This window comes from Sebastes umbrosus, chromosome 11 (genome assembly GCF_015220745.1).
Source record: "Sebastes umbrosus isolate fSebUmb1 chromosome 11, fSebUmb1.pri, whole genome shotgun sequence".
NCBI classification, from domain to species: domain Eukaryota; kingdom Metazoa; phylum Chordata; class Actinopteri; order Perciformes; family Sebastidae; genus Sebastes; species Sebastes umbrosus.
Window position 1 is genome coordinate 24,397,777 of NC_051279.1, and position 25,185 is coordinate 24,422,961.

Consider the following 25,185-nt stretch of genomic DNA (forward strand, 5'->3'; position numbering starts at 1 on the left):
AGGATTTTGAATGCAGGACTTTTACTGAATCAAGTATTTTTTCTGTTACTTAAAAGTATAATATGCAACATTTCTACATTAAAAACAACTAAATGTTGTTGAGTTGTGTTCTCACTTTATTCCAAATGTTTCCAACAATGTTCAAATCGAGGTAATGTGTAGTTTTAATCAACATAATGTGTAGTTTTAATCGAGGTAATGTGTAGTTTTAATCGAGGCAATGTGTAGTTTTAATCGACATAATGTGTAGTTTTAATCGAGGTAATGTGTAGTTTTAATCGAGGCAATGTGTAGTTTTAATCGAGGCAATGTGTAGTTTTAATCGACATAATGTGTAGTTTTAATCGAGGTAATGTGTAGTTTTAATCAAGGTAATGTGTAGTTTTAATCGAGGTAATGTGTAGTTTTAATCAAGATAATGTGTAATTATAATCAAGATAATGTATAGTTTTAATCAACGTGTAGTTTTAATCAACATAATGTGTAGTTTTAATCGAGGTAATGTGTAGTTTTAATCAAGATTATGTGTAATTATAATCAAGATAATGTGTAGTTTGAATCGAGGTAATGTGTAGTTTTAATCAAGATAATGTGTAGTTTTAATCAAGATAATGTGTAGTTTTAATCAAGATAATGTATAGTTTGAATCGAGGTAATGTATAGTTTGAATCAAGGTAATGTGTAGTTTTAATCAAGATAATGTGTAATTTTAATCAAGATAATGTATAGTTTGAATCGAGGTAATGTGTAGTTTTAATCAAGATAATGTGTAGTTTTAATTGAGGTAATGTGTAGTTTGAATCGAGGTAATGTGTAGTTTGAATTGAGGTAATGTGTAGTTTGAATCGAGGTAATGTGTAGTTTTAATCAAGATAATGTGTAGTTTGAATCAAGATAATGTATAGTTTGAATCGAGGTAATGTGTAGTTTTAATCGAGGTAATGTGTAGTTTTAATCGAGGTAATGTGTAGTTTGAATTGAGGTAATGTGTAATTTTATTTGAGGTAATGTGTAGTTTTAATCGAAGTAATGTGTAGTTTTAATCGAGGTAATGTGCAGTTTTAATCAAGGTAATATGTAATTATAATCAAGATAATGTGTAGTTTGAATCGAGGTAATGTGTAGTTTGAATCGAGGTAATGTGTAGTTTTAATCGAGGTAATGTGTAGTTTGAATTGAGGTAATGTGTAGTTTTAATCGAGGTAATGTGTAGTTTTAATCAAGATAATGTGTAGTTTTAATCGAGGTAATGTGTAGTTTTAATCGGGAAACTGCTCAGACAGACTTCTCGTTGGTGTTCCTGACATGTAGAGTATAAAGGTGTTTGTGTTCAGGTCACCTTTAACCCCGATGGGCCTCGAGAGCCACGGGTGCCTTCATGTCCTGAACATTTGCACATGACGTTGCAGCACTCCCTGTCTGACACCGAATCCTGCAGAGAGACAGACAGCAGAGAGACAGAGAGCAGAGAGGCAGAGAGCAGAGGACAAAACCATCAATAGAAAACAATAAAAGACTATAGAGTCAGTAACATTAGATAGTTATAGATTAAATCCCTGAAACAAACACTGAACTCTGGCGCTGCAGTTTAGTTTTACAGCGTGTTTGATATTTATTTTATTTATCTTTAAATCAGGTATCATCACATCCTGCTGACACACTGAGGGCAGAGTTAAGATCCTGAGTAGGAGTTTTTTTTCCATCACAAATTTAGTTTGTCAAACATTTTATATGTCAAACAATAGTTAATTTATGACAAAGGATTTTGGTAACACTTCATTTTAGAGGTCCATAAATTTCATGTTAATTAGGTGATAATTAGCAACCTATTTGAAATTTCTTTGGAATTATTGCCAAATTACCCCAATATTTACCTCAAACGTTATCAAAAATAACTTTATTATAAACATTATTTTTAATAATGATGTGCTGAAATATCATCTAATGGTTAAAATAGGGCCCTTAGTCTTGAGAAGCGGCTGTGCGCTGCTCTGCATCGGAGGTGGAAAACCAAAACTAATAGAAGACTCTTATAATCACCATTGTGACTGATTGTCTACAAAGATGTAACCTGGTAGCTGATGTCATGATTCAGGGAGTTTATTAAGACATTTATTATTATCTATATATCAGCAGACATGGAAATAAAGCAGATCAATTCATTTTGTATTCTTTTCCTGGAAATGTATTAAATAAATTACCAGCTATTGGGAAATAGCGGAATATCATTATTAAATCATGTTTATAATAAAGTCATTTTTGATAAATTTGGAGGTAAATATTGGGGTAATTTGGCAGTAATTCCAAAGAAATTTCAAATAGGTTACTAATTATCACCTGTAAAATGAAGGGCTACCCAGATTTTCACTGAAGGCCTGTTTTTATTCTTTGTAAAGCCAAATATATATATATATAAACATATATGAATAATAAATTCACAGAGGAGTCAGAATCTTGTTTCTTTAAGCATGTTATGAATGATTTTATCAGTTAACTGGATTCTTGTTCTGTTTTCGTTGCCGATGGCGACTCCTTATCACGGAGAGTAATTTACATATTTTCTTCAACCAACACGTCCCTGAGGCTGTGTTCTGGTTTCATTCCTGCAGACGGACACGCAAGGACAGGAGACGCTCTGCTGAACTAATCAGAGTTTCTGCATCACGTTATCCTCAACTAAACACTGACGAGCAGTAACATGAAGGACTTACAATCTGTTTGAGGATGGTGCTGCCGATGCTCTGCATGCCGATGCTGAGAGGAAGCTTGTAGCCGAATCCTCGACCAAACTCCACCATCTGCAGCTGGGCGGGGTCATGCACCCCCTCCAGAGCCACCATAAGCAGAGCGCTGATCCCTGCACACAATAAACACACCAAACATCAGAACATTTCTCTACCATAAAGGATTTACATCATCTACTTGATCATTTAAACATAATAATGTAATTATAAACAAAGGTCACGTTCGACCTCTCCGAGTTTTTACCAGACTGTCGCAGCAGCTCTGATTCATGCTCCAGTTTCATCACGTCCTCATCGAGTCCATCTGAGAAGATCACCAGCACCTGAAGGAGGTCAGTCACATGTTAGACTCATTTTATTGATAAAGTCCTTCATAAGAAATCTACATCATCTCCTTATTCTGACTAACTATTCACCTGACGGTAAAGAAACATCTAACTTTAACTTTACCTCTATCTAACTGATCCAACGCTAAACGCCATAATCAATCTCTCATGGAGAACAGATGAAGGGGTTATTAGCATCATTAAAACTTCAATTTTCAGATTATATAGTGACTGAATGTTAATCAATACATAATATACCTTTAATATACTAATTACCTTTTTACAGACATTTTTGGGACATTTCTTCTGCCTTTCTTTCGCCTTTTTTAAGACTTTTTTGACATTTTTTTGACTTTTCGTCTGCTTTTCTTCCTCCTTTTTTAAGACTTTTTTCGGACATTTCATATATTTTTTGGACCTTTTTTTTTTTTTTTTTACTTTTCTTCTGCCTTTCTTCTACCTTTTTCAGAATTTAAAAAAAATATATTTTTAAACTTTTTTAAAACTTTTTTCGGACATTTTTCAGACAATTCTTCTGCCTTTTTTGGACACTTTTCATATATGTTTTTGGACATTTTTCAAAATTTTTTTACTTGTCTTCTGCCTTTTTTCTGCTTGTTTTTTGTATGCATTTTGGACATTTTTCAGACATTCAGCTGGGATCTGTTGACAATCCTGCGCTACGTATGGGAACCAACATCTCCCACCAAATTATGCTTTTTCAGTGGAGTATTATTTACTTTTTAATTCATTAGTTTTGGATAATGAACACAGCTCTAACCCTAACGCAACGTGTCTACCAGTCTGGAGGATTAACTCTGGCCAACTTACACTTGCTAATAGTTTTCATGGTTTGTTTAAACCAATGTTGGGAGCACATTTTTGGTTTGGCAACTGAAAACGTCACAATGAGAACCACAATTTTTAAACAATCAACTAAGTGATTGTCCTCACTTCCTGGACTCTAGAAATGGTCCAAAGCTTTAATTTTGAACTAATTCCACACAGTCAGACCTCATCAATCTAACAACATTAGCTGCAGAAAGCAGTCTAGTTCAAGATTATGTTAAAGTGCTCTCATTTTCCATTTATGATTAAAATCTGGGCTACAGACTGAGCTACATGTTCACTTCAGTAGAAAACCAGCATATGGAAGAATTTAACAGTTATGAAGACAGTTTAGTGGGTGAAACAACAGCTGGAATAATAAATATTCCTTTCTCTTCTCATTGCTGGTGTAAACCTGTCCAGACTGACTGATTTCTTTATTTAACAAACAAATCATGTTGTAAACAATACTAACACTATTCTGAAAAGGTCACCGTATCACCGTATCACCGTATCACCGTATCACCGTATCACCGTTGCACCTTCACCAAACGTGTCTTAGACTGGGATGTCAACGCCATAAAGACCGTCTCACCTTCACGCCAGCTCCGGACTCTTTACTGAACTTCTGCCCGAATGATTTCAGCATGGCGGTGTTGAAAGAAGTGGGCTCTCTCAAAGTCAAGGCCATGACTTTGTTAACCACGTCGTCGCTGAAGCCCTCAAAGCCGAAGTCGTGCAGGGAATTTCCATCCGGATCGACCACTCGGTAGGCGATGTTGGTCCTGATGGGTGCAGGACCGACACAGCAAAGGCCTTGTACCGAAGAAACGTAGCGGGCGATCTGTGGCAGGAAGGTCTTAAGCTTGGGGTGGCCGCTCATCAGCATCTCACCAGGAGCTCCGCTTCTTTGAGAAATATCGAATCCTATGGCGATATCGATGCTGCAGGCTGTAGGAAAGGGACACGCGTCTTTACCTTTGACAGTTAAGGACACAGAGCAGTATGGTGGGAAGACGAGGAGACAGACAGAGAGACAAACTCACCACTGGGATCTCTGATAGGTTTAGATTTGCAGATTGTGTCGACCACTTTTTGCTTGATCTTCTCCAAGCTGCCGAAGTTCTGCACAGTGAACAGCCTCTCCGGGGTGCCGGTGATCTGCAGGAGCTGCAGATCGTGGACGTCTCCAATGCCGATGGCAAATATCTCAATCCCTAGAGCCCTGAGACGGTCGGCGGCGTCCTCCACGTCATCCTGCGACTCACCGTCAGTGATCAGCACCAGGTTCTGGGAGACTCCGGCAGATCTTCGGCTGCCCCGCGACGCCTCAAAATAATTCCTGATGGAATCCAGGGCACTTCCGATGTTGGTGCCTCCACCACGCTGCTGCATATCCAAGATGTGCTTGGTCACCTCTTGCTCGCTGTAGAACTGGTTCAGGTCAAACTCATCCTGGAAAGTGTTGCTGAACTGGGCCAGTCCTACACGCACTAAATCTTCACTGACTTTGAAGCTTTTCACGAGTTCTGTGGTGAACTTCTTCATGGTGGTGTAGTCCTGAGGGTGGATGCTACCGGACTGATCGATCAGGAAGACCAGGTCAGACTTCTGCTTCTCACAAACTGCATAAGCGAAGAGAGGAAATGTATCCGCATCACTAATAAATAACTCATCCATATACTTGGACACTTCACGTTCATTTGAATGTATTCCTGGTAGCTTTCAACACTCAGATTTACTGTGGCTGGAGACTCTCTGACCTGTCTGGTTGATATTTCCATTGTGAACACCATCTAAATTCATCACTTGAGTCAATAATACAATCATTAGAGCCCAATGAAGAAATGTTTAGGACATTATTGGCTGGTATTTGCTGATCAATGTTGCCTTGAATGTTGCCAGATGCTTCAAGAAACTGCAGTACATGTTTTATGGGCTACTTGACAAGATCAACGTACCCAACCAGCACATCATCTTACAATATAAACTACAAATATACAGTGATCTGATGCTATTGCTCACTGTCATCGGAATAATTTGAGCAACCATTTTGTCAAATAAAATCCAATCCTTACGAAGCTTCTTTGCCTCAAATCCGGAGTTTTCAATTTGTAAAAGTCAATTGGGAGTGGCGTTATTATTTAGGTTTATCTATCAATCTTTGCCTAGAAAGACAGTGAGGCTGGAAAGACGTGACGCTGCACAGATTAAATCCCACTGGTAAAAACATCGACATGGCTTAATACTTCCAGGTTTTTGTGACTTGTGTGAACTGCTGTAGTGTTATGATGCTATGAATCTTTAACCATCAACGTTCAGAGCTACTGTGTACCACCTACCTGGCTTGGTGTCTTTGCAGAGAACATCAGTGATGTTCTTGTACAGAGTTTCCAGGGCATCAAAATTATCCACATAGAAAACTCTGGAAGTTTGGTGACCAGCCATGATCTCCAGCTGCGTCCTGTTGGCTCCTTCGACGCCGATACTGAAGACGGTGACGCCTTGGTCTCGCAGTGCCACGGATGGTGCCACCAGACTATTTCGATCGGTAGCGTCACCGTCTGTGATCACCATGAGAATCTGTGGCACCTGGAGGTCGGCCCGACCGCCGTGTGGGGCGTTAAAGAACTGTGAAGAGTACGCCAGAGCCTTGCCGGTGTAGGTGTCTCCGTACGGAGATTTCAGGGCTGATATGGCGTTAATAACCTCCCGTTTGGTGCTGTACTCTTTCAAAGTGAAAACAGATTTGGGGTCAGTGGAGTAGAGAATGACCCCAAAGCGAGTCAGGTCCTTGCCCACTGTAGTTTGGTTCACCACTGACGCCATGAACTTCGTCATGCTTCTGAACTTGCTCAGGGTTATGCTTGTGGAGCCGTCCACCAGGAAGATGATGTCAGCTTTTTCTGTCTTCTGACACTCTGGTTGGAAATATAAGGACAGACAGCAAATGAACGTTCACGAACCATTTACATTATAATTTTGACTTTTCTTCTGCTTTTCTTCCTCCTTTTTCGGACATTTTCATATATTTTTTGGACATTTTTTTAACTTTTTTTCAGCCTTTCTTCAGATTTTTAAAAAATATTTAAAAATATTTTTCAGACCTTTTTTGGACACTTTTCATATGTTTTTTGGAAATTTTTTCTGACATTTTTTTGACTTGTGTTCTGCCTTTTTTCCGCCTTTTTTCGGCATATATTTTGGACATTTTTCAGACATTCAATTGAGTTCTGTTGACAGTCCTGCGCTACGTTTGGTAACCAACATCTCCCACCAAATTGTGCTTTTTTAAAATGAGTTACAGTGGAATATTATTGTCCAGGAATACAATTAATGTTGCAACCTTGAAGTTAGCACCAGTTAGGGTTCCCAAGACAAATTCCCAATGCAAGTCTTCAAAATAAAGGCTCTCTAGTGAAAAAGAGATGGTATGTTTAAAAACAGTTAAAGAAAAGAGAGAGAGAATCTTACAAATCTTTATGCTCTATTACCAGAATGATTTGATGTTTTGGGATAGTTCCAGACTCGTCTTACCTCTCTCTGGCTCACAGAGCTCATTGGCCACCTCGCTCTCCAGGTCCTTCAAAGCGTCAAAGTCCCTCTCAGCATACATCCGGTCCCGTGAACCGCTGATCTCAAGCAGCTGGGTGGTGTTTGCGTTCACCACTCCAATGGCGTAGATCACCACTCCCTTGGACCTCAGAGCCTCGGCAGGGTCTTTGACCAGGTCTTGGGCCTCGCCGTCTGTTATCACTACCAGCCTCTGGCTCATGCCAGGACGCCCTCCTCCGGCTGCATCAAAGTACTGCGACACGTCTGTGATGGCAGCACCCGTCAGCGTGCCTCCACCAGTCTGCTGCATGACATTGATGGCTTTTGTGATGTCCTCCTTGCTGTAGTACTGGTTGAGGGGGAACGCTAGTTGTTGGATGGTGCTGAACTGCATAACGCCGACGTGCACCTTGTTCTCCCCGATGACCGACTTACTGATGACAGATTTCATGAAGTCTTTCATTTTCAAGTAGTCTTTTGGGTCGATGCTCCCAGAGCTGTCAATCAAGAAAAGGAGGTCGCTTGGTCTGTCTTTACAAGCTGTGGACAAAGAAGCAAGGACATGGTAGTGAGGCCTTCCTCTTGTTTCCTGCTTTTCTTGCCTCAAAAAAATGAAAAATATATCAAAACAAAATATAACAAGAAAACAATCTGTGCTTGGGCCCCCTGGTGGCCTACGAGGTAAGATGTCAACCACAAACCGTCTCCGGTTCACGTCCAGCCAGAGACAATCCCAACATCTCTCTACCCCATCACCTCTCTACTATCGGCTGTCCGATGCTTTAACTACATACAGAATATGGATCCAGTTCCTCTTACCGTCTGTAGAACAGATGTCTGTGATGATGTCGTCCTTGATGGGCTTCAAAGCATCAAAATTATTGACGAAGTAAGTCCTCTTGCGGTCGCCGGAAATCTCTTCCAGCTCGTCTACATCTGCCTTTTTCACCCCAATGGCGTAGACGGTGACACCCTGCGCCCTCAGCTTTTCTGCAGGAACCTTGACCTCATCGGCGGATTTCCCATCTGTGATGACAATCAGGTACTCCGGGACTTTGTGCCCACGAGAACCCATTGCTTTATCGAAAAGTGGGCCCATGAATTCCAGCGCTCTTCCCGTCTCCGTCCCGCCTCCTACTTGTTTAATATCCTCGATGGCTTTCTCCAACGTCTTGGTATCTGAGTAGGTTGTCAGATCAAATTCTAAATTTGGTGAATCTGCGTATTTAGCGACCCCCATGCGGACATGTTGTGGCCCGATGCGGAAGGTATGAAGAAACTCAATGATGAACTTCTTCATGTCTTTGAAGTCGGCGGGGTAAATGCTTCCCGAGTGATCAATCAGGAAGAAGATGTCTGCTTCATCCGTTTGTACACAGCCTGGAAAAAAAAAGTATTATGAGTTCTTATCCCAATGACATCATTTGAAAATTCCCTTTACTCCAATGACATCATCTATACATTCCCTTTATCCCAATGACATTATCTATACATTCCCTGTATCCCAATGACATCATCTGAACATTCCCTTTACCCCAATGACATCATCTATACATTCCCTTTACAGTAATTAGAGATGTTCCTTCCCTATACCATTTCCGATACCCGAACTTACCGATCCGATACCAGCGTGATAAAAAAGATATATCATTATTATTATTATTTAACAGCTGTTTCCTACTGACAATGTCTGGATGTGATATGATTAATATCTTTGCTGTATCTGACTCAGGTTAGTAAAACATGAACTAATAAATACAGAGAACGAACGCAGTAGAACTTTCTGTCATTATTCAGTTTTACTTGTTAGATTTTCTACTGTGAAATATCACCAGATGGCTGACATGTTCCTCGCTCTGACTACCGTTACATTCTCCACCAGCGCCACCCTGTTGTTGTTTGCTATCATCACGTCTGCAGTCAGTTCTTCTTCTCTGCTCTAAAACAGTAGTAGCCAGTGGCAGCCTTGATACCTCCATGGTGACAGCACAGTGAAGACTACCGTTTTTGAGCGGAGAAGAAGAAGAATTGATTTTGGTTAAACAAGGTGATTTTTTTCCTGGGTTAATAAATTATGGTATGTGATTGGTGCGTAGACTGCCGATGCCCGATCCCAAATTTCTGACATGTTAGTATCGTTATCGGAACAACTCTAACAGTAATTTAATGTTCTATAAATACTGTTCTACTCTTGAAACTTTGAATTAAAACCTATTTTTAAACGTATTCAACAAAGCCGGTTATAAAACCAACAGTGGTTCAGACCTTCTTTGATGCCAGTTCTTCTCATACTGACTGTGACTGCTTGCCGGAGGATGTTATGACACAGGGTTTTCTGCAGGCTCTGCTCCATTGATTTCAGCATGGAAAAACTGTCCACAACAAATTTGTGCTTATGTGGGGGGTGAGACGCCATCTCTACCAGCTGGGCATCGTTGGCATCTTTGACTCCTACAGCGTAAACAGTGACACCAGCCTGACGGAGTTCATATGCTGGCGTGCTCACGTTGTCCTGGGATTCACCGTCTGTGATCACCACCGCCACCTTCTGGACGCCTTTCCGGCTTCCTCCTTGCGTGGTAAAAACGTTGTTCAGGGTGAACGTTAAGGCAGCTCCGGTGTTCGTACCACCGCCGTGGTACGGCAGGATCTTGATGAACTCCAGCAGTTCGTCCTTAACATTGAAGGTGTTGAGGTAGACCTGTGCCGTGGCCTGGGTATTATACATCACGATGCCCACTCGGACTTTAGCTGGACTGACATCCAGGCCGCTCACAATCGTGTGAAGGAAAGTGCGCACCATCTGGAAGTTGGGGTTTCCAATGCTTCCCGACTCATCAACGATGAACACGATGTCTGCCACATTGGCTGCTTTGCAATCTGTGAGAGGAGTTTATCATCATAAAATCATTATCAACTCATTGAACTGCTCAACCATTCACATACATTTCATGATGAAGGACAGACTGAGACGAGGAATACTCAATTCATTATATACGATCTAGGAAATTCTGTTTTGTGAGCAATTTCTTGCTGACAGATGAGCATGTTCAGACCGACTTTATTCATTTCAACGAGGCTAGTCGAGCGACTCAGCGGAGGTCAAAACGCAGGTAGTCTGGGTACAAAGCTGAAATCAAAGCTGGATCAGGTGTACTGAGTGACACCTATGGCTCTGTCAAATGTTAAAATCAAAAAATCAAAAAATGGCCATAACAATAAACTGGGATTGCCGACTCCTGAGATGCTATTCTAACAATGTGCCAGGCAACACCTCCAGTAAGATAAGATATATACTGTATATATATATATAGACCCCTTTATATAGACTCCTATAGACTTAATTTAGCAGGCAGCCACTTCCCCAGTAAAAGGCTCCACCGCACATTTGGTTTAGTTTAGCAGTTGTTCGCTGTGTGTCTGCCCGGCATAACGACACTCTGTCTGTCCGGATTAACGATAGCGATTGTCCTACAAACAGTGTGTCTGTTTGTCCTACATTAACAGCTGCTAGCATTGACGGTGGCTCCTTGCCCACTGTAGCCACACACATACGCTCTGTCAGCGGGGCGTGACTTCAGCGAGTTTCCGACCGACTGTGTTGTCGGTGGCGTTATAGCTGTGAACGTAGGTGTAGCAGACAGTGTGTGTACAGTTTATTTGTCGGTGAATAAATGCTACGAGGCTACAACTCCTCCGCTCAAGCGAGCTATAGACGGGAGCCAACTTCCTGTATCTGTAATGCTGGCTCCGCTTCTTAAGGTGTGCTCTGAAGGTGGACCAGCTTTTCCCCTTGAAGTGACGAGTTTTTCTCAGCTTTTTAATTAATTATTAACATTTCTTTTAACCGTTTTAACCAATAGCGTTAATCAGTTAAAATGCTTAATGTCAGTTAACGGTTAAACGATTAATTATTAACATCCCTAGTTGCTAATAGTTTAGCCTTCTGCTAACAGCAGCCAATGGCTCAGGGCTGTTGTTAGCAGCAGGCTAAATATTAACAACATTTACTCTCCATCTCTGAAACGTTTCTCAGATATTGTAGCTCGCTAGAGCCTCGAATCACAGTTTGTCATCTCAAATGTATGTGATATCTGGATTCTGGCACCCAACAACACAGAAAGATGACATTTTAGATGAGTAACTTTAGCCCACTGCTAGTGTTAGCCTCCAGTCTTTCCTTTGTTTAGCCTCCGGCTAACACCATGACCTCATCATGACGTCGACACTAAAAGGGTCTATATGGTCACCTTAGATCTCAAGTACATGATAGATCAAGGTAACAACAAGATAATCAAGCAGGTGTACCCATCTGTCAGTTAGAAACAGCTCACATATCTGACACTTCATGCAATGGTCAAATTCAAAATGGGTGACTGTGAATAAATTGTTGTAAAATAAATTTTTCAAAGGTGATTATTATTATTAATAATAATAATAATAATAATAATAATAATAATAATAATAATAATTTTAAAAAGCTTTTCACCTCCAGTAAGAGCGGTCTGTGCTTCCTGTTTTACCACGATATCCCTCAGTATAGTTACGGTGTTGCCTATAGACTGGTACGAGTACGGTGCGGTGGCGATGACACGCATTTCTTGCATGGATGCACCGAGGCTCATCCCTACCACAGTTACTCCGGATGATTTGATCAGACGTGACTCTCTATACACCTGATCATCCGAGTCTTTTCCACTCATAACAACCAGGTACTGTCGGTAGCCTTGGTCCGCCCGGCTTCCTGCCTCACTAGTGAAGAAGTGAGTCCTGGCGTACTGCAGCGCGCCGCCCAGATTACGAGGTTCGTTGGTTTGCAATCTGCGCTGGCGGACACTCTTAACACCAGCCAGCGTCTGGTTTTTGGTTTGGTAAGTGTTGAGAAGAAACTCCACTTTGACATCTTGACCATACTGGGCCAAGCCCAGCCGGTAGGTGGACGCTGACATGTTAAGTTGGTTGATCATCCTGTTTAGGATACCCCTGATCTGCTGGAACTCTGCTCCTGTCAAACCGCGGTCCACCAGGAAGAAGATGTCTGCAAACTTCTCTGCCAAGGCTGAAAGAAAAATGCAAAGAACAGATCTGCTGTTACAGTAGACTGAGCACTGAGAAATGATAAAAACTCTCTCAGTTCTAAAAGAGTAAATCTCGCTCATGAATTACAAGACACTCATTCATAATTCTTCATGTTTTAGTATCTCGGCAAGAGTGGTCTTCCATAGTCAGCAATCACGTTTAGCATTAGCTAAGTTTCAGGACTACCTGTGTCATCGACAGCACTTTGTCCTGTGATCCTGGGAAATAATCGTTCTGTGCTGTTACCACTGTCAAAGGGAGTTCCACAGGGGTCTATATTGGGTCCTGTGTTGTTCACAATTTATATTAACATTATGTCCTTGCTAACAAATTTTAACTCCCATCTTTATGCGGATGACACAGTTCTGTATTGCAACCACTGAAATCCTACAACAAGCCTTTGACAAATTGCAGATAATTGAGATATTGTTGACAACAGTTTGCATATCAGCAATCTGAATGGACTTAGTACTGACAGGGTCTCGGATGTAGGCGCATTTTGAACTCTAAGGTCGGGGGTTCACAAAAACAATCCAGAGGGAATATAATGTGTGTGAGAGGTGAGAGAGGTCTAATGTATTGGGATGTGTGTAGTTGACAAACATTGGAAGAGAGCAAGTATTACTCGCCCATCTTTTAAGTGGTTACATCTCTAGTCTGATCTTAACCACACAGCTGATAGGTACGTGGTTTGTGTCCATGGTGCAACAGAAGTGCATATTTAACGGTGTGGACAGAATGTCCGATGTTATTAGGCTATAAGTAAATAAAAATACCACAAATCGATCTTCTTGTCTTGTGGGTTTTTTATTCTGTCAATATGAAGACACAACAAGGTTGATATTATTCATCATTACAATAAATTATTAGTTATACGTTATTATAAAAATATAGGATGCATTTCTCGGGGGTTCAGTGAGCCCCCTGAACCAATGCAGACTGCGCCTGTGATCTCGGAGTATAAATATCTTCACATCTGGTTTGACCCAAAACTTACGTTTAAATTTCACATTGACTCACTCAGCTATCTTACCTTGTCTCTGATCCTCCACAGAGATGCAAACCGTTTGCAGCAGACCTACTGTCAGCCTCTGCAGAGCCTGGTAGCTATCGATGGAGGACAGGAAGCGCTCTTTAGGCCGGTTGGCGATGGATTTCAGCTCCTCCATGTTGGCTCCTCCCACCCCGATGCCAAACACTATGACTCCATGCTTCCTCAGGTTCTGGGCGGGCACTACCACATCGTCCGTGGAGTCTCCATCTGTGATGACCACGGCGATCTGAGGCACGCGCTGGCTGGCCCGGCTCCCCGCGTCCTCTGTGAAATACGTCGTCCGGAGGAAATCGATGGCCTTGCCGGTTTCCGTGCCTCCTGCTCGGTAAGGAAATGTGTCCACTGCAGCCAGCAGGGATTGCTTGTCCATGTGCTCCTTCAGCAGGAACTCCTGGTGAGTGTCACTACTGTACTGAGCCAAGCCGACCCAAACTTTGTTGGAGCCGATGTCGAGGCCTGTGATGACGCTTCGGAGAAACTTACGGACCTCCTCAAAGTCACTGATGCCGATGCTGGTGGAGCCGTCGACCAGGAAGACGATGTCGGCCACGGTGGCTTTGGCACATTCTGGACAGGAGAAAGAAAAGAGTCAACAAGCTGAGGAACATGTTAAGGTCCAGGCACACCAAGTCACCGACGGACAGTTCGGGGCCGTCGGACAGCTCGGGGCCGTCGGACAGTTCGGGGCCGTCGGACAAGTTCGGGGCCGTTGAACAACTCTGGGCCGTCACACAGTTTGGGGCCGTCGGACAGTTTGAGCGTCTCTCTAGTTTTTTCGGTGTGTCCCGCACCGTCGGCTCTAGTCTACCTGTGTCGGAGATCTTTCAGACAATTCAGCATGTTGAATCGGCGGCGGAGCTCGTCGGTGAGAGAAATCTCTCTGATTGGCTGTTCAGCTTAAACCAAGCAGTGCACGAGAGGAGAAACGGACGTGAGGAAAGCAAGTCAACGAGTAAAGTCAAGGCATATCATAACAATGGCTTGTATATCCGCCGTCCTCGGTCTTCCTGTTTCCCTTTTTGAACGACAAATACAGGCCAAAGAACGTATATCACTAAGAAGTGAAAGTCAATAGTTCGTTCCATGTCAACATCAGCGCCCAGCAGCAGAGCTACGCTTCCGCCATTTTGGACTGAAAGCGACTACTGGACGCCAGTAAAACGTCCGCCTAAAGAGTGCCATACAAAAGGAAAACTACATTATTTCAATTCTATTGTCATATTCTACCGAAACGGCCTACAATAAAATATAAATATAATAAGTGTTTTCAGTCCAAAATGTCGGCAGCGGCTGTTGTATAAAAGAACACTGGAGTTTCGTCTACACTGTTTGTACAGATTACCGCCACCTGCTGGTGTGGAGCGTTATTTCCTCTCATACAGGCGCAGAACGTACGTGCTAACTAGTCGTCGGCTGTAGTCTTTGCGTTGTGTTCGAGTGCAACTTGTCGGCCTCCATCGCCGCTAGTTCTCTGATGTCAGCTTGGTGTGTCTGGGCCTTAACGCGCTTTGTACAGCAAAATAATCTTCATGAATGATTTTTGAAGCCTAAGTGCAATCGCCAGAGGTAAAAAGCTAACGTTAGGCTATAAGCGAACCCACACCATGGTCAAATGACTTCACGTCGCCACCACTAAGCTAAAGGTGGACTAGCGTTCGGCGTGAAGATGTTTAGTAGTCTAATTTAGCCACTTATTAGCAACTGCCTTTTTTAAGACACGTAAAGGCTTAAAATTTTACCAGTAATAGTCTTTGCGGTGTGTTCGAGTGCAAATTTTTGACCAAGGCAAAGGTGACGTGAGGCGACGCAACTGGTGGCCTTCGCCGCTGCTAGTTCTTTGAAGTCGGGTTGGTGTGTCTGGGCCTTTAGTGTCTGTTAAATTATATTATTTGGCTGACTAAATAAAGGTTTACAGGTGTATCTTCTGACACTCAGATGACATCAGAGTGAATTCTGTTGGATAATATTATGACAACAACCAGTAAGTACGACTATCATTGCTTAGATATAAGTACTACTTAAGTGAGACCAGTGGATCACCAGGAGCTGTGTGGTACAACACGTTTTACCTTGAGACAACTGCAGGAGTTGTCGTTTGACTTCCTCTACAGTTGTGCAAAGCGTCTGGACGATGCTCTGAGAAATTCCCTGCAGCGCCGCAAAGTCAGACACGCTGTAGACATGCTGACTGTGCGGCTCACTGGCGATCTCTCTCAGCTGGTCTTCGTCTGCCTCTTTGATACCGATCGCATACAAAACAAGTCCCCTCCTCTTCAGGTCCTGAGCGTGGGACTCCACGTTGTCTTGTGATTTGCCATCGGTGATCACCACGGCGATCTGCGGAACGTTCTGACCCCCTCGGCTTCCGGCTGCCTCCACAAAGTGCTCAGTCAGCATGAAGTCCAGGCCCTGCCCCGTCTGGGTGCCGCCCCCCATGTACGGCAGGCTGTTGATGTACTGGAGGATGTCCTTCTTGTTCTGGTAGGTGTTGAGCAGGAACTCGGTGCGTGGCGTGGTGCTGTACTGGACCAGGCCGATGTGGACGTGCTCGGGCCCGACGTCGAAGCTGTCCACCAGTGTGTACAGAAACTGACGGATCTGTTTGAAGTTCTCGGTGCCGATGCTCCACGACCCGTCGATCATGAAGACGATGTCGGCTACAGCCTCTTGAGTGCAGACTGAGAGGGAAGGTTGTCAGGTCACGGAGAGGTCACAGCTGGGTGCTACAAGGAAAGCTCTTACTGCCCGAGCAGCTCGCCAGCCAGAGGCGGGAAAATGTCAGCGTGGTTTACAGAAAGAAGTGGTGGTTGCTTGTGATGTGTGCAAGCCAGAGGGGAAAAACAAGCAGTTTGTGGACAGCTTGTGGACAGATTGTGGACAGCTTGTGGATAGATTGTGGACAGATTGTGGACAGGTAGGAGCAGGATGGAGTCTGAAAGCACTCACCTTAAGGTGGACTCGCTAATGCAACAGTGTGAGGAAGGTGAAACAAAGCTGTGAGGCTTCCAGCCGGAGGTCATTTCTTTCAGACAGTGTTGGTGGTGCTGATCCAACTCTAGCTCTGCTTTAACTTCTCCATCTCACTACAAACTCTTATATCCCTCATATTCATGTGCCTGGCTGCACAAAACCGACTCAGTGTTTCCTTTCCCCACATGCCTTCAGGTTAAACACCTCAGAGAGGCTTAAAGTGACTGTGAGATCCAGGGTCTCTGCACAGACCTGCAACAAATGTCCTTAAAGTAGAAATGAGACCAAGTTAATCTAGTTTACTAAATGGATCTCCACTTTAATGAACTACTATATAATAAACATGACAAATGTCAGCATTTAAGAGAAAAAAGAAGATCTGTTACATCTTTCGTGACAAAAGCGCCACCATGTTGCAGTACTCTTACCTGTGACATCACCAGGTCAGTTGGCTCGGTTGAGTTACACAGATACAACGGTAGAGACCGTGAAAGACGGAGACTGAGGAGCCACAGGACAGAAGAAAACAAAAGAGGGGACACTGTTGTATTGTTCCTGGATGTAAAGATGAGTTTCAGTTAGTCAGTCCAGTCAGCTGGACTCAGTGCCGGTCGGAGGACTCTTTCAGTGCCACTAGCCAGCGCTGCAGTAACGTTACTGATCTCTGTTTCAGCCTCAGTTTATGAGATGGACTGTTTTGTTCTTGGTTTTAACATTGTAAATCTCATCTTTACATCCAGGAACAATACATTAGTGTCCCCCCTTTTGTTTTTCCTCTGTCCTGTGTTTTTTCTCTTAAATGCTGACGTTTGTCATGTTTGTTATATCATTAACTTTGCTTCACTTCCACTTTAAGTATTTCCGTTGCCTATAAATGTCCTTAACTAAGTATTTTCGTTGCCTAACTTTAACCATAATGTATTTCCCTCTCTCCCAGCCATCCTGTAGGCAGATGTTGAAAACATGTTGAACATAATCCAGATGTTCTTTGGTCTGGCAGTCGGGTTGTAAAATACTGATCTATATGTTTGATGCAACCAGGCAGCTTATCAGAGAACAGTTAAAGCTTCAGATCTGTGTGCTCAGCAGAAAACACCTTCTAGTGCAGGTTAGTAACACAGCGGCTTATAGAAAATACACATCTGATCTGTGTGGGTGTGTGTGTGTGTTGGCATCTACAGTGTGTGTGTGTTTGTACTTGTACAGCTATCTCTGTGAGGACATTTTGGAAACTGAGGACATGTTGGCCGGTCCCTACCTTAGGACAGACCTCCAAAGGCCTGTTTGAGGGTTCAGACTTTGTTTTAAGGTTCAGGTTAGAATCGGGATTAAGTCAGGGTCAGGGATTGAGGCCCTGTCTACACATATACAGATATTTTTAAAAACAGATATTTACCTCTACGTTTTGGCTTCTCGTCCTCATGCTAGCACCGTTCTTGGTCACAAAAACGAATATTTTCTAAAACGCCTTCTAAGGTGCAGATTTTTCCGGTTACTTTGTATCTGTGTGGACATGTAAAACGATGACGTCCTCATTAGGCGCCCATTGTTGCTTTGTGTAATGAGCAGGCGCCAGAAACAATATTAAAGATGGCGGACTACCGGCTTTTTTACGTTTTGTCAGCACTGCTCGGACTGATTCCTACTTTACATCAGAAACATGTTCCAGTCTCAGGAGGCCGAAGCAGGAACACATTTAATTCATGTAAAGAGACAGTTGATGATAGGAATCCCCCCCCCCACTAACAATAACTGTTATCACACTGACTGTAATGAAGCCGAAGGAAAGGCAGAGAGAAGGCTGGTAACTAAACTCATCGATCTTTAACTTGTGGTGACATGTAAATGTGACGGCGAGCTTTTGGAGTTGTTTTTGCGTTCGAGTGTGGACAGAGATGATTTTTTTCTGACTTTTCTTCTGCCCTTCTTTCGCCTTTTTCAGACATTTTTTTGGACATTTTTCTGACTATTTTTTATATTATATTTGTAAAACGAAGGTTGTGCGGGTAGATTTTTTTCTTTTTTTAAAACGGAGGGGAAACTATCCGTTTATAAAAATATCTGTATAGGTGTAGACAGGGCCTTAGTTGTGATGGTTAAGGTAAGGGGCGAGGGAATGCATTATGTCATTGAGTGTCCTCACAGACATAGCAGTACACAGCTGTATGCAGGTTTTCCAGATGTTGTAGGATGATGTAATGTTGAAGCAGGGGTACGCTGGCCGTAACCCTGTATGTGTTGGTATGCAGGAAATGAAGTCATAGCTGTATATAATGATACACACCTGTCATCTGAGCGGCGTTGCCGTAGAAACAGGCTGCCATGATGAGGCTGAGGAGTAGATTCCGCCTCCCCTCCATGCTGGATGGTTCTCAGGTTCCTTCGTCCTGCCACACAGAGACAAAGACAACCATAAAAGATGCAGAGAAGCTGTTTCCCATCAGCAACATGAGGACAGGCCACGCCCATCACCACCGCTCTGAGAATAAAAACCCCTCGGAGCTGTGGCGCGTTGGTCTGCATGACAAACAAGATGCACATTTGGAAAATGCCGCATTAAAAGAGGAATTCACTAAAAGCTTTAACGTTTGAGCCATAGTATTTAGTGGTGGGAGAAGGATTCAGATAATTCACTGGAGTTACAACAGTAAAAGAACCGCTGCTAAATGTTTGACTTTTTATTAGTGAAAACCCCTCAAATTAAGCACTAAGTCAAAATCTGACTTAAGGCTGATCTAACAAGAATCACATCCACACCTTAAAACTCTCCTCTGGTTCATTAAACTGATTTTACTTTAATCTTACGGTATTAAATCCAGATGTGTGTCGTGTTGAAAGAGTCATGATGAAAGCTAAACCCCTTTAAAAACCCTTAAAGGTCCCATAATATGCAAATTTTCAGGTTCATACTTGCATTTTGTGTTTCTAATAGAACATGTTTACATGCTGTAATGTTAAAAAAAAACATTATTTTCCTCATACTGTCGACCTGAATATACCTGTATTTACCCTCTGTTTGAAACGCTCCGTTTTAGTGAATTTCAACGGAATTGCGTTGCTAGGCAACAGTTTGGGTCCATGTTTACTTCCTGTCAGCTGATGCTAATTACATCCACTGCGACAGGAAATAAACTGGGACATATTTAAAATATTTACGTTTAAAACCGTGTAATGGTCTAAATATTGTATATGTATATTTGTGACATCACAAATGGACAGAAATCCTAGCGGCTTGTTTCAAACGTATAATTTCTGAATATGGGCTGTGTGTATTTCTCAGTATATTGAGCGTTTTGATAGTTTAACAGTATTTATATAGCACCTAAACCTGCTTTATAATGTAAAAGACATGAAAATCTCACTTTTTACAATATGGGACCTTTAACTTAATAAGCCATGAATAAACAAATAAAGCAGATGTAAGGATACATGACTTTTCCCTTAATTTACACTTTAGAATTTCTTAACAAATCCGTTAATGAACAATTTAAGGTGTTACTAAAGTTATGTTAAATAAAAGAAATATTTTGTTATTTAGTAGGGGCTTTAACGCGTTAATAACGTTTTAGGGCAAATTCGTTTTAATGCCACTAAATTCTTTAACGCATTAATGCAACCGATTTTTTGGAGGTTGTAGTGGCTCAGTTTTAAAGCGAGAATAAAGATACTGGTATCATATGGAACTAGAAAACCTAAAGAATCCATTGGTACAAAATACTAACAATAATAAATATACACATACATTTACACAAAGCAGCGTTATTTGTCCACTCCCATGTTGATAAGAGTGTTAAATACTTGACAAATCTCACTTTAAAGGAACAGATAAAAAACGTGCGATTAATTTGCGATTAACTATTTATATATATGTATATATATATATATAATATACTCCCATCAGAGCCTGCCAGTGATTTCCACAGCTGACCGTCCTGATCTGGGAACATTTGAGGGGTGAAGAGGGTAAAGTGGGCGTCTTCTGCTAAATCAGTGTAATTATTGATAATGATGTGATTCTGCTCGCTGCCATAAACTCATCGACGTAACTGCAGCGCTGCGATACGTTGGATAAATCATCACTGAGAGGACGCAAACGTTGTCTCACAGCACAGACAGTAAATCACTACAGCGAGTGGGACTGTTACACTAAGAATTTAGAAAGTACTGGAGACAGAGGAGGATGAATGCTAAGAATAATAATATTAATACTAATTTATGTCTCAAAACAAAGTCACAATAACTTTACAAAGAGTCAGACAGATATGAAGCTAACATCAATAACAGCTGATAAAATCTGCCAGCGAAGGCTTTTCAGCCGGAAAAATCAATAATTGCTGGTTAGAAACTATCTGTTGTATGAATGTGTTGCTGTAGCTTTGCAGGGGCCTCATTGACGTCTTTATATAGCCCCCTTTGTTTAGCCCCCTTTGTATAGCCCCTTTTGTATAGCCCCCTTTGTATAGCCCCCTTTATATACACCCTTTTATATAGACCCTTTATATTGCCCCCTTTGTATAGCCCCCTTTATATAGACCCTTTATATAGCCCCCTATATATAGACCCCTTTGTATAGACCCTTTGTATAGCCCCCTTTGTATAGCCCCCTTTATATAGACCCTTTATATAGCCCCCTTTGTATAGCCCCCTTTGTATAGACCGTTTGTATAGCCCCCTTACTATAGACCCATTTGTAGACCCCTTTATATAGACCCTTTACATAGCCCCCTTTAGATAGACCCATTTGTATAGCCCCCTTTGTATAGCCCCCTTTATATAGACCCTTTATATAGCCCCCTTTATATAGACCCTTTATATAGCCCCCTATATATAGACCCCTTTATATAGCCCCCTTTATATAGACCCTTTGTATAGCGCCCTTTGTATAGACCCATTTGTATAGACCCCTTTATATAGACCTCTTTATATAGACCCCTTTATATAGCCCCCTTTATATAGACCCTTTGTATAGCGCCCTTTGTATAGACCCATTTGTATAGACCCCTTTATATAGCCCCCTTTATATAAACTCCTTTATATAGCCCTCTTTATATAGACCCATTTATATAGACCTTTTTATATAAACCCCTTTATACAGCCCTCTTTATATAGACCTCTTTATATAGACCTTTTGATGAGGTGTTTAGTGGGCGAAGCGTTAAGTGGAGGCAGAATAATTCTCTGAACACGTTAGTTAAAGCTGTATTGTTGGCTTTTTTTTTTAACAATGGCTGAAGAAAATACTAGTTTCTCTCAATATGTTCTGTCACTCACTCTCCAGGATCACGAGTGTTAGTTGAGAACGTTAACATTAACCAATGAGACCAGATTAGCCGATCCCTACACCGCTGGAGACTACTTCAGGAGGAGTAGACGGCTGGCTAACGTTAGTTAACTAGCTAGATTGTCTGTCTCCTGAACTGGCTATATTGTCCGGAGACTGAAGAGCCAGCTAGCTAACGCCTGCTCTCCTCCCGGTGAAGTAGTGTCCTAGCGGTGAGGAGTGAGGCAGAGGGGCCGTGACCCAGCGCTGTCCGCTGTTGGGCTCATTTTCTGTAGCATGCTGGAATTAGCAAGGTAGCTAGCTAACTAGCCAGTTGCTAAATGAGTAAAATTTAACAAATGAATGCTTCATCCACACACTCTTGTCACAGTGTAGGAAAGCACGGTGCTATCACCAGATGAGGGAGAACTTTGTTCAGCTCATTTTCTGTGTTTCATGACAGCATGGTGGAATTAGCAAGCTAAGTTAGCTAAGTAGCCAGCCGTCCGACCAGCGGGCTGGTGGCCAACGGCAGCGCTGTAAAGATAAATTGAGGGCGTATAAATCTTTGGATGCCTATAGTTAACTATCCGTCAGTAAAGTCAGTCAAAAAGAGGTCGTACAATATCGGAGAAGCGTTTCAGAGATGGAGAGAAAGGGTTGCTAATAGTTTAGCCTTCTGCTAACAGCAGCCAATGGCTCACAGCTGTTGTTAGCAGAAGACTAAATATTAACAACATTTACTCTCCATCTCTGAAACGTTTCTCTGATATTGTAGCTCGCTAGAGCCTCAAATCACAGTTTGTCATCTCAAATGTATGTGATATCTGGATTCTGGCAGGCAACAACACTGGAAGATGACATTTTAGATGTTGTTTAGCCTCCAGCTAACACCGTGACATCATCATGACGTCCACACTAAAAGGGTCTATAAGTTGTACAAATATATAATAGATGTGACATGATTATTATTGTAATCTGATTATATTCCATGTTCTGCTGCCCAGGCAGCTGTGTCCTGATAGTTCAGTTTTTTTACGTCCATCTCCAAACCCTCTATTTGTAGGTGGGGGGGCTTAGAGTCGTCGTATTGGCGGCGTATTGAGTTAATTTCCTCCTCATGAATAAGATCAGTGTTTTGGGACAAACCTGCTGCACAACAAGTGGAAACAGATGAGGACAAACATTCACTATCTCAACTCTTTAGACTCGTAGCTTCATCCTAAAACTCTGCAGCTGCACAAGGACCTGTGTATTTCCCTGCTGCACGCTGGGAAATACACGTCATCAACGATGGTGATGGAGCTGATATGTATTGGCTAACGCTATATGTTGGTCACAGAACGAGGCTAGCCACAACAGCTATGTGGACATATAGAACCTTTTAGTGTGGACGTCATGATGAGGTCACATTGTTAGCTGGAGGCCAAACAAAGGAAAGACTGGAGGCTAACACTAGCTGAGCACTTCCTGTACCTGTGATTCATTCTAGTGAGCAGAACTAAATCAGAAGTAGGAGGAGATGATGGTAAATGGACTTATATAGCGCTTTTCTAGTCTTCCGACCACTCAAAGCGCTTTACACTACAGCATGCACACACCGATGGCTATGCCTTCGGGAGCAATTTGGGGTTAAGTGTCTTGCTCAAGGACACATCGACATGTGACCTGGAGCAGCCGGGGATCGAACCACCGACCTTCTGATTGGTGGACAACCTGCTCTACCCTCTGAGCCACAGAGACGACGAGCTGTCCTGTCCTGCATCCTCCATCTGGCTCTACTTTCTGCGTGATAGAACCACTTCCTTTCATCTGTAGGCAGCAGACGCTGTCTGGCCACATCACAACAACAACGGGAAACTATTTAAATGTCCTGTGAACTGACTCAGATATCACACAGAGAGCTGGAGGGTTAAATTCAACCATTAACATATCTGAGATATATAAATACCTCACATCAACATCTTGACCGCCACTGGGACAACGGTCCTGATAGTTCAGATAAAAACAACATTAAGTGCTGCCTCAGTTCGTTCTTTCAGGTCATTAAACCCAAATTATTGTTATGAAACTGGATGCTCAAATCAAGCAATCTGATTGGTTCCTAGCCAGATATAATAGCAACATACCGCTGCTATGACGTCTGATTCCTGCTCTCTTTCAGTAGTAGGGCTGTGTGTTGGCAGGAATCTGGTGATTCAGGGTTACCATCAATATATTGTGATATATAAGTTTCAGGGCTGTCAATCGATTACAATAGTTAATTGTGATTAATCACAAATTAATCTCACAGTTTTTATCTGTTCAAAATGTACCGTAAAGGGGCTCTATGTAAGATTCAGAAATTGCTTGTTAACAGCGACACCTGTGGCTGATAAGTCAACGAAAGTCAGCGTGCTGTTGCTCGCACTCGTGCTTGTGCTCGCTCTACATAGACATGAAAGAACATCGCTCAAAACAGTGAGACGACACACGTCGGCTAAAACCACAATGTCACTCTATATTTCACCTGCTTGGCAGTAATGTCAGCTGACCAGACGACGGTCTCTCCATGAATCAATGCTGATACTGTATTGTCCTGCTTCAGACTCCCGTCTTCTGCAGTGTGTTGCATGCACGCACATGCACGTGAGAGGTGGAGCGAGTGAAAACGAGCGCGGTGTGTGAGGGAAGGCGGGCAGGCAGGCAGGCAGAGGAGCAGAGTACAGCATCGACTCCGGCCCTGGAGACCAAAGTTACAGTCTCTTCCGTGTCTTCTGGCCGCGGTCAGGGGGGTTGGAGCAGGAAGAGTTGACATTGTTTTGCAAGACGGGCTTCACTAGATATAACTTTGCGGTTTTGGTGCTTCCGTGTAGTTTGTGTCGGAACAGCGTAGCCACACGCGAGCGAGCATGGGACCCTGACCCACAATGATTTATAAGAGTGTAAGTGTAAGAAGTTACAAAACAGTACCTTTAAAAGGGAGATTTATCAAGTATTTAACACTCTTATCAACATGGGAGTGGACAAATATGCTGCTTTATGCAAATATATGTATATATTTATTATTGGAAATCAATTAACAACACAAAACAATGACAACTATTGTCCAGAAACCCTCAAAAGTACTGCATTTAGCGTTAAAATATGCTCAAATCATAACATGACAAACTCAAGCCCAACAGGCAACAACAGCTGTCAGTGTGCTGACTTGACTATGACTTGCCCCAAACTGCATGTGATTTCACTCTAGCTTTAAAACTGAGCTACAATCTCGATCGATTGCGTTAAAGAAACTAGTGCCGTTAAAATTAATTTGCGTTAACGTGTTATCATGTTAACTTTGACAGCCCTAATGTTTACATTAAATCAAAATCCAGCCATACAATG

The 25,185-nt window shown here is 42.4% G+C and overlaps 1 protein-coding gene across 6 annotated transcripts in view; it reads right to left on the minus strand.

Moving 5' to 3' along the window:
- col6a4a (collagen, type VI, alpha 4a) overlaps nt 1-25,185 on the minus strand; it is a 68,209-nt gene that overhangs the window by 23,961 nt on the left and 19,063 nt on the right. For 5 of the 6 annotated variants that reach the window (XR_005208741.1, XR_005208740.1, XM_037783929.1 and 2 more), the window contains exons 3-15: nt 18,841-18,943; nt 15,656-16,264; nt 13,566-14,153; nt 11,943-12,512; nt 9,719-10,333; nt 8,273-8,833; nt 7,436-7,993; nt 6,241-6,819; nt 4,945-5,523; nt 4,494-4,849; nt 2,989-3,067; nt 2,712-2,857; nt 1,340-1,432 (exon numbers count right to left, since the gene is read on the minus strand). Coding sequence is in view for 4 of the 6 variants with exons in the window: in XM_037783929.1 (XP_037639857.1) it covers nt 1,340-1,432; nt 2,712-2,857; nt 2,989-3,067; nt 4,494-4,849; nt 4,945-5,523; nt 6,241-6,819; nt 7,436-7,993; nt 8,273-8,833; nt 9,719-10,333; nt 11,943-12,512; nt 13,566-14,153; nt 15,656-16,264; nt 18,841-18,916 (5,409 nt within the window). In the remaining 2 variants the exon portion in view is untranslated. The remainder of the gene's footprint in view (nt 1-1,339; nt 1,433-2,711; nt 2,858-2,988; nt 3,068-4,493; nt 4,850-4,944; nt 5,524-6,240; nt 6,820-7,435; nt 7,994-8,272; nt 8,834-9,718; nt 10,334-11,942; nt 12,513-13,565; nt 14,154-15,655; nt 16,265-18,840; nt 18,944-25,185) is intronic. The other variant, XM_037783930.1, reaches the window with a different exon arrangement.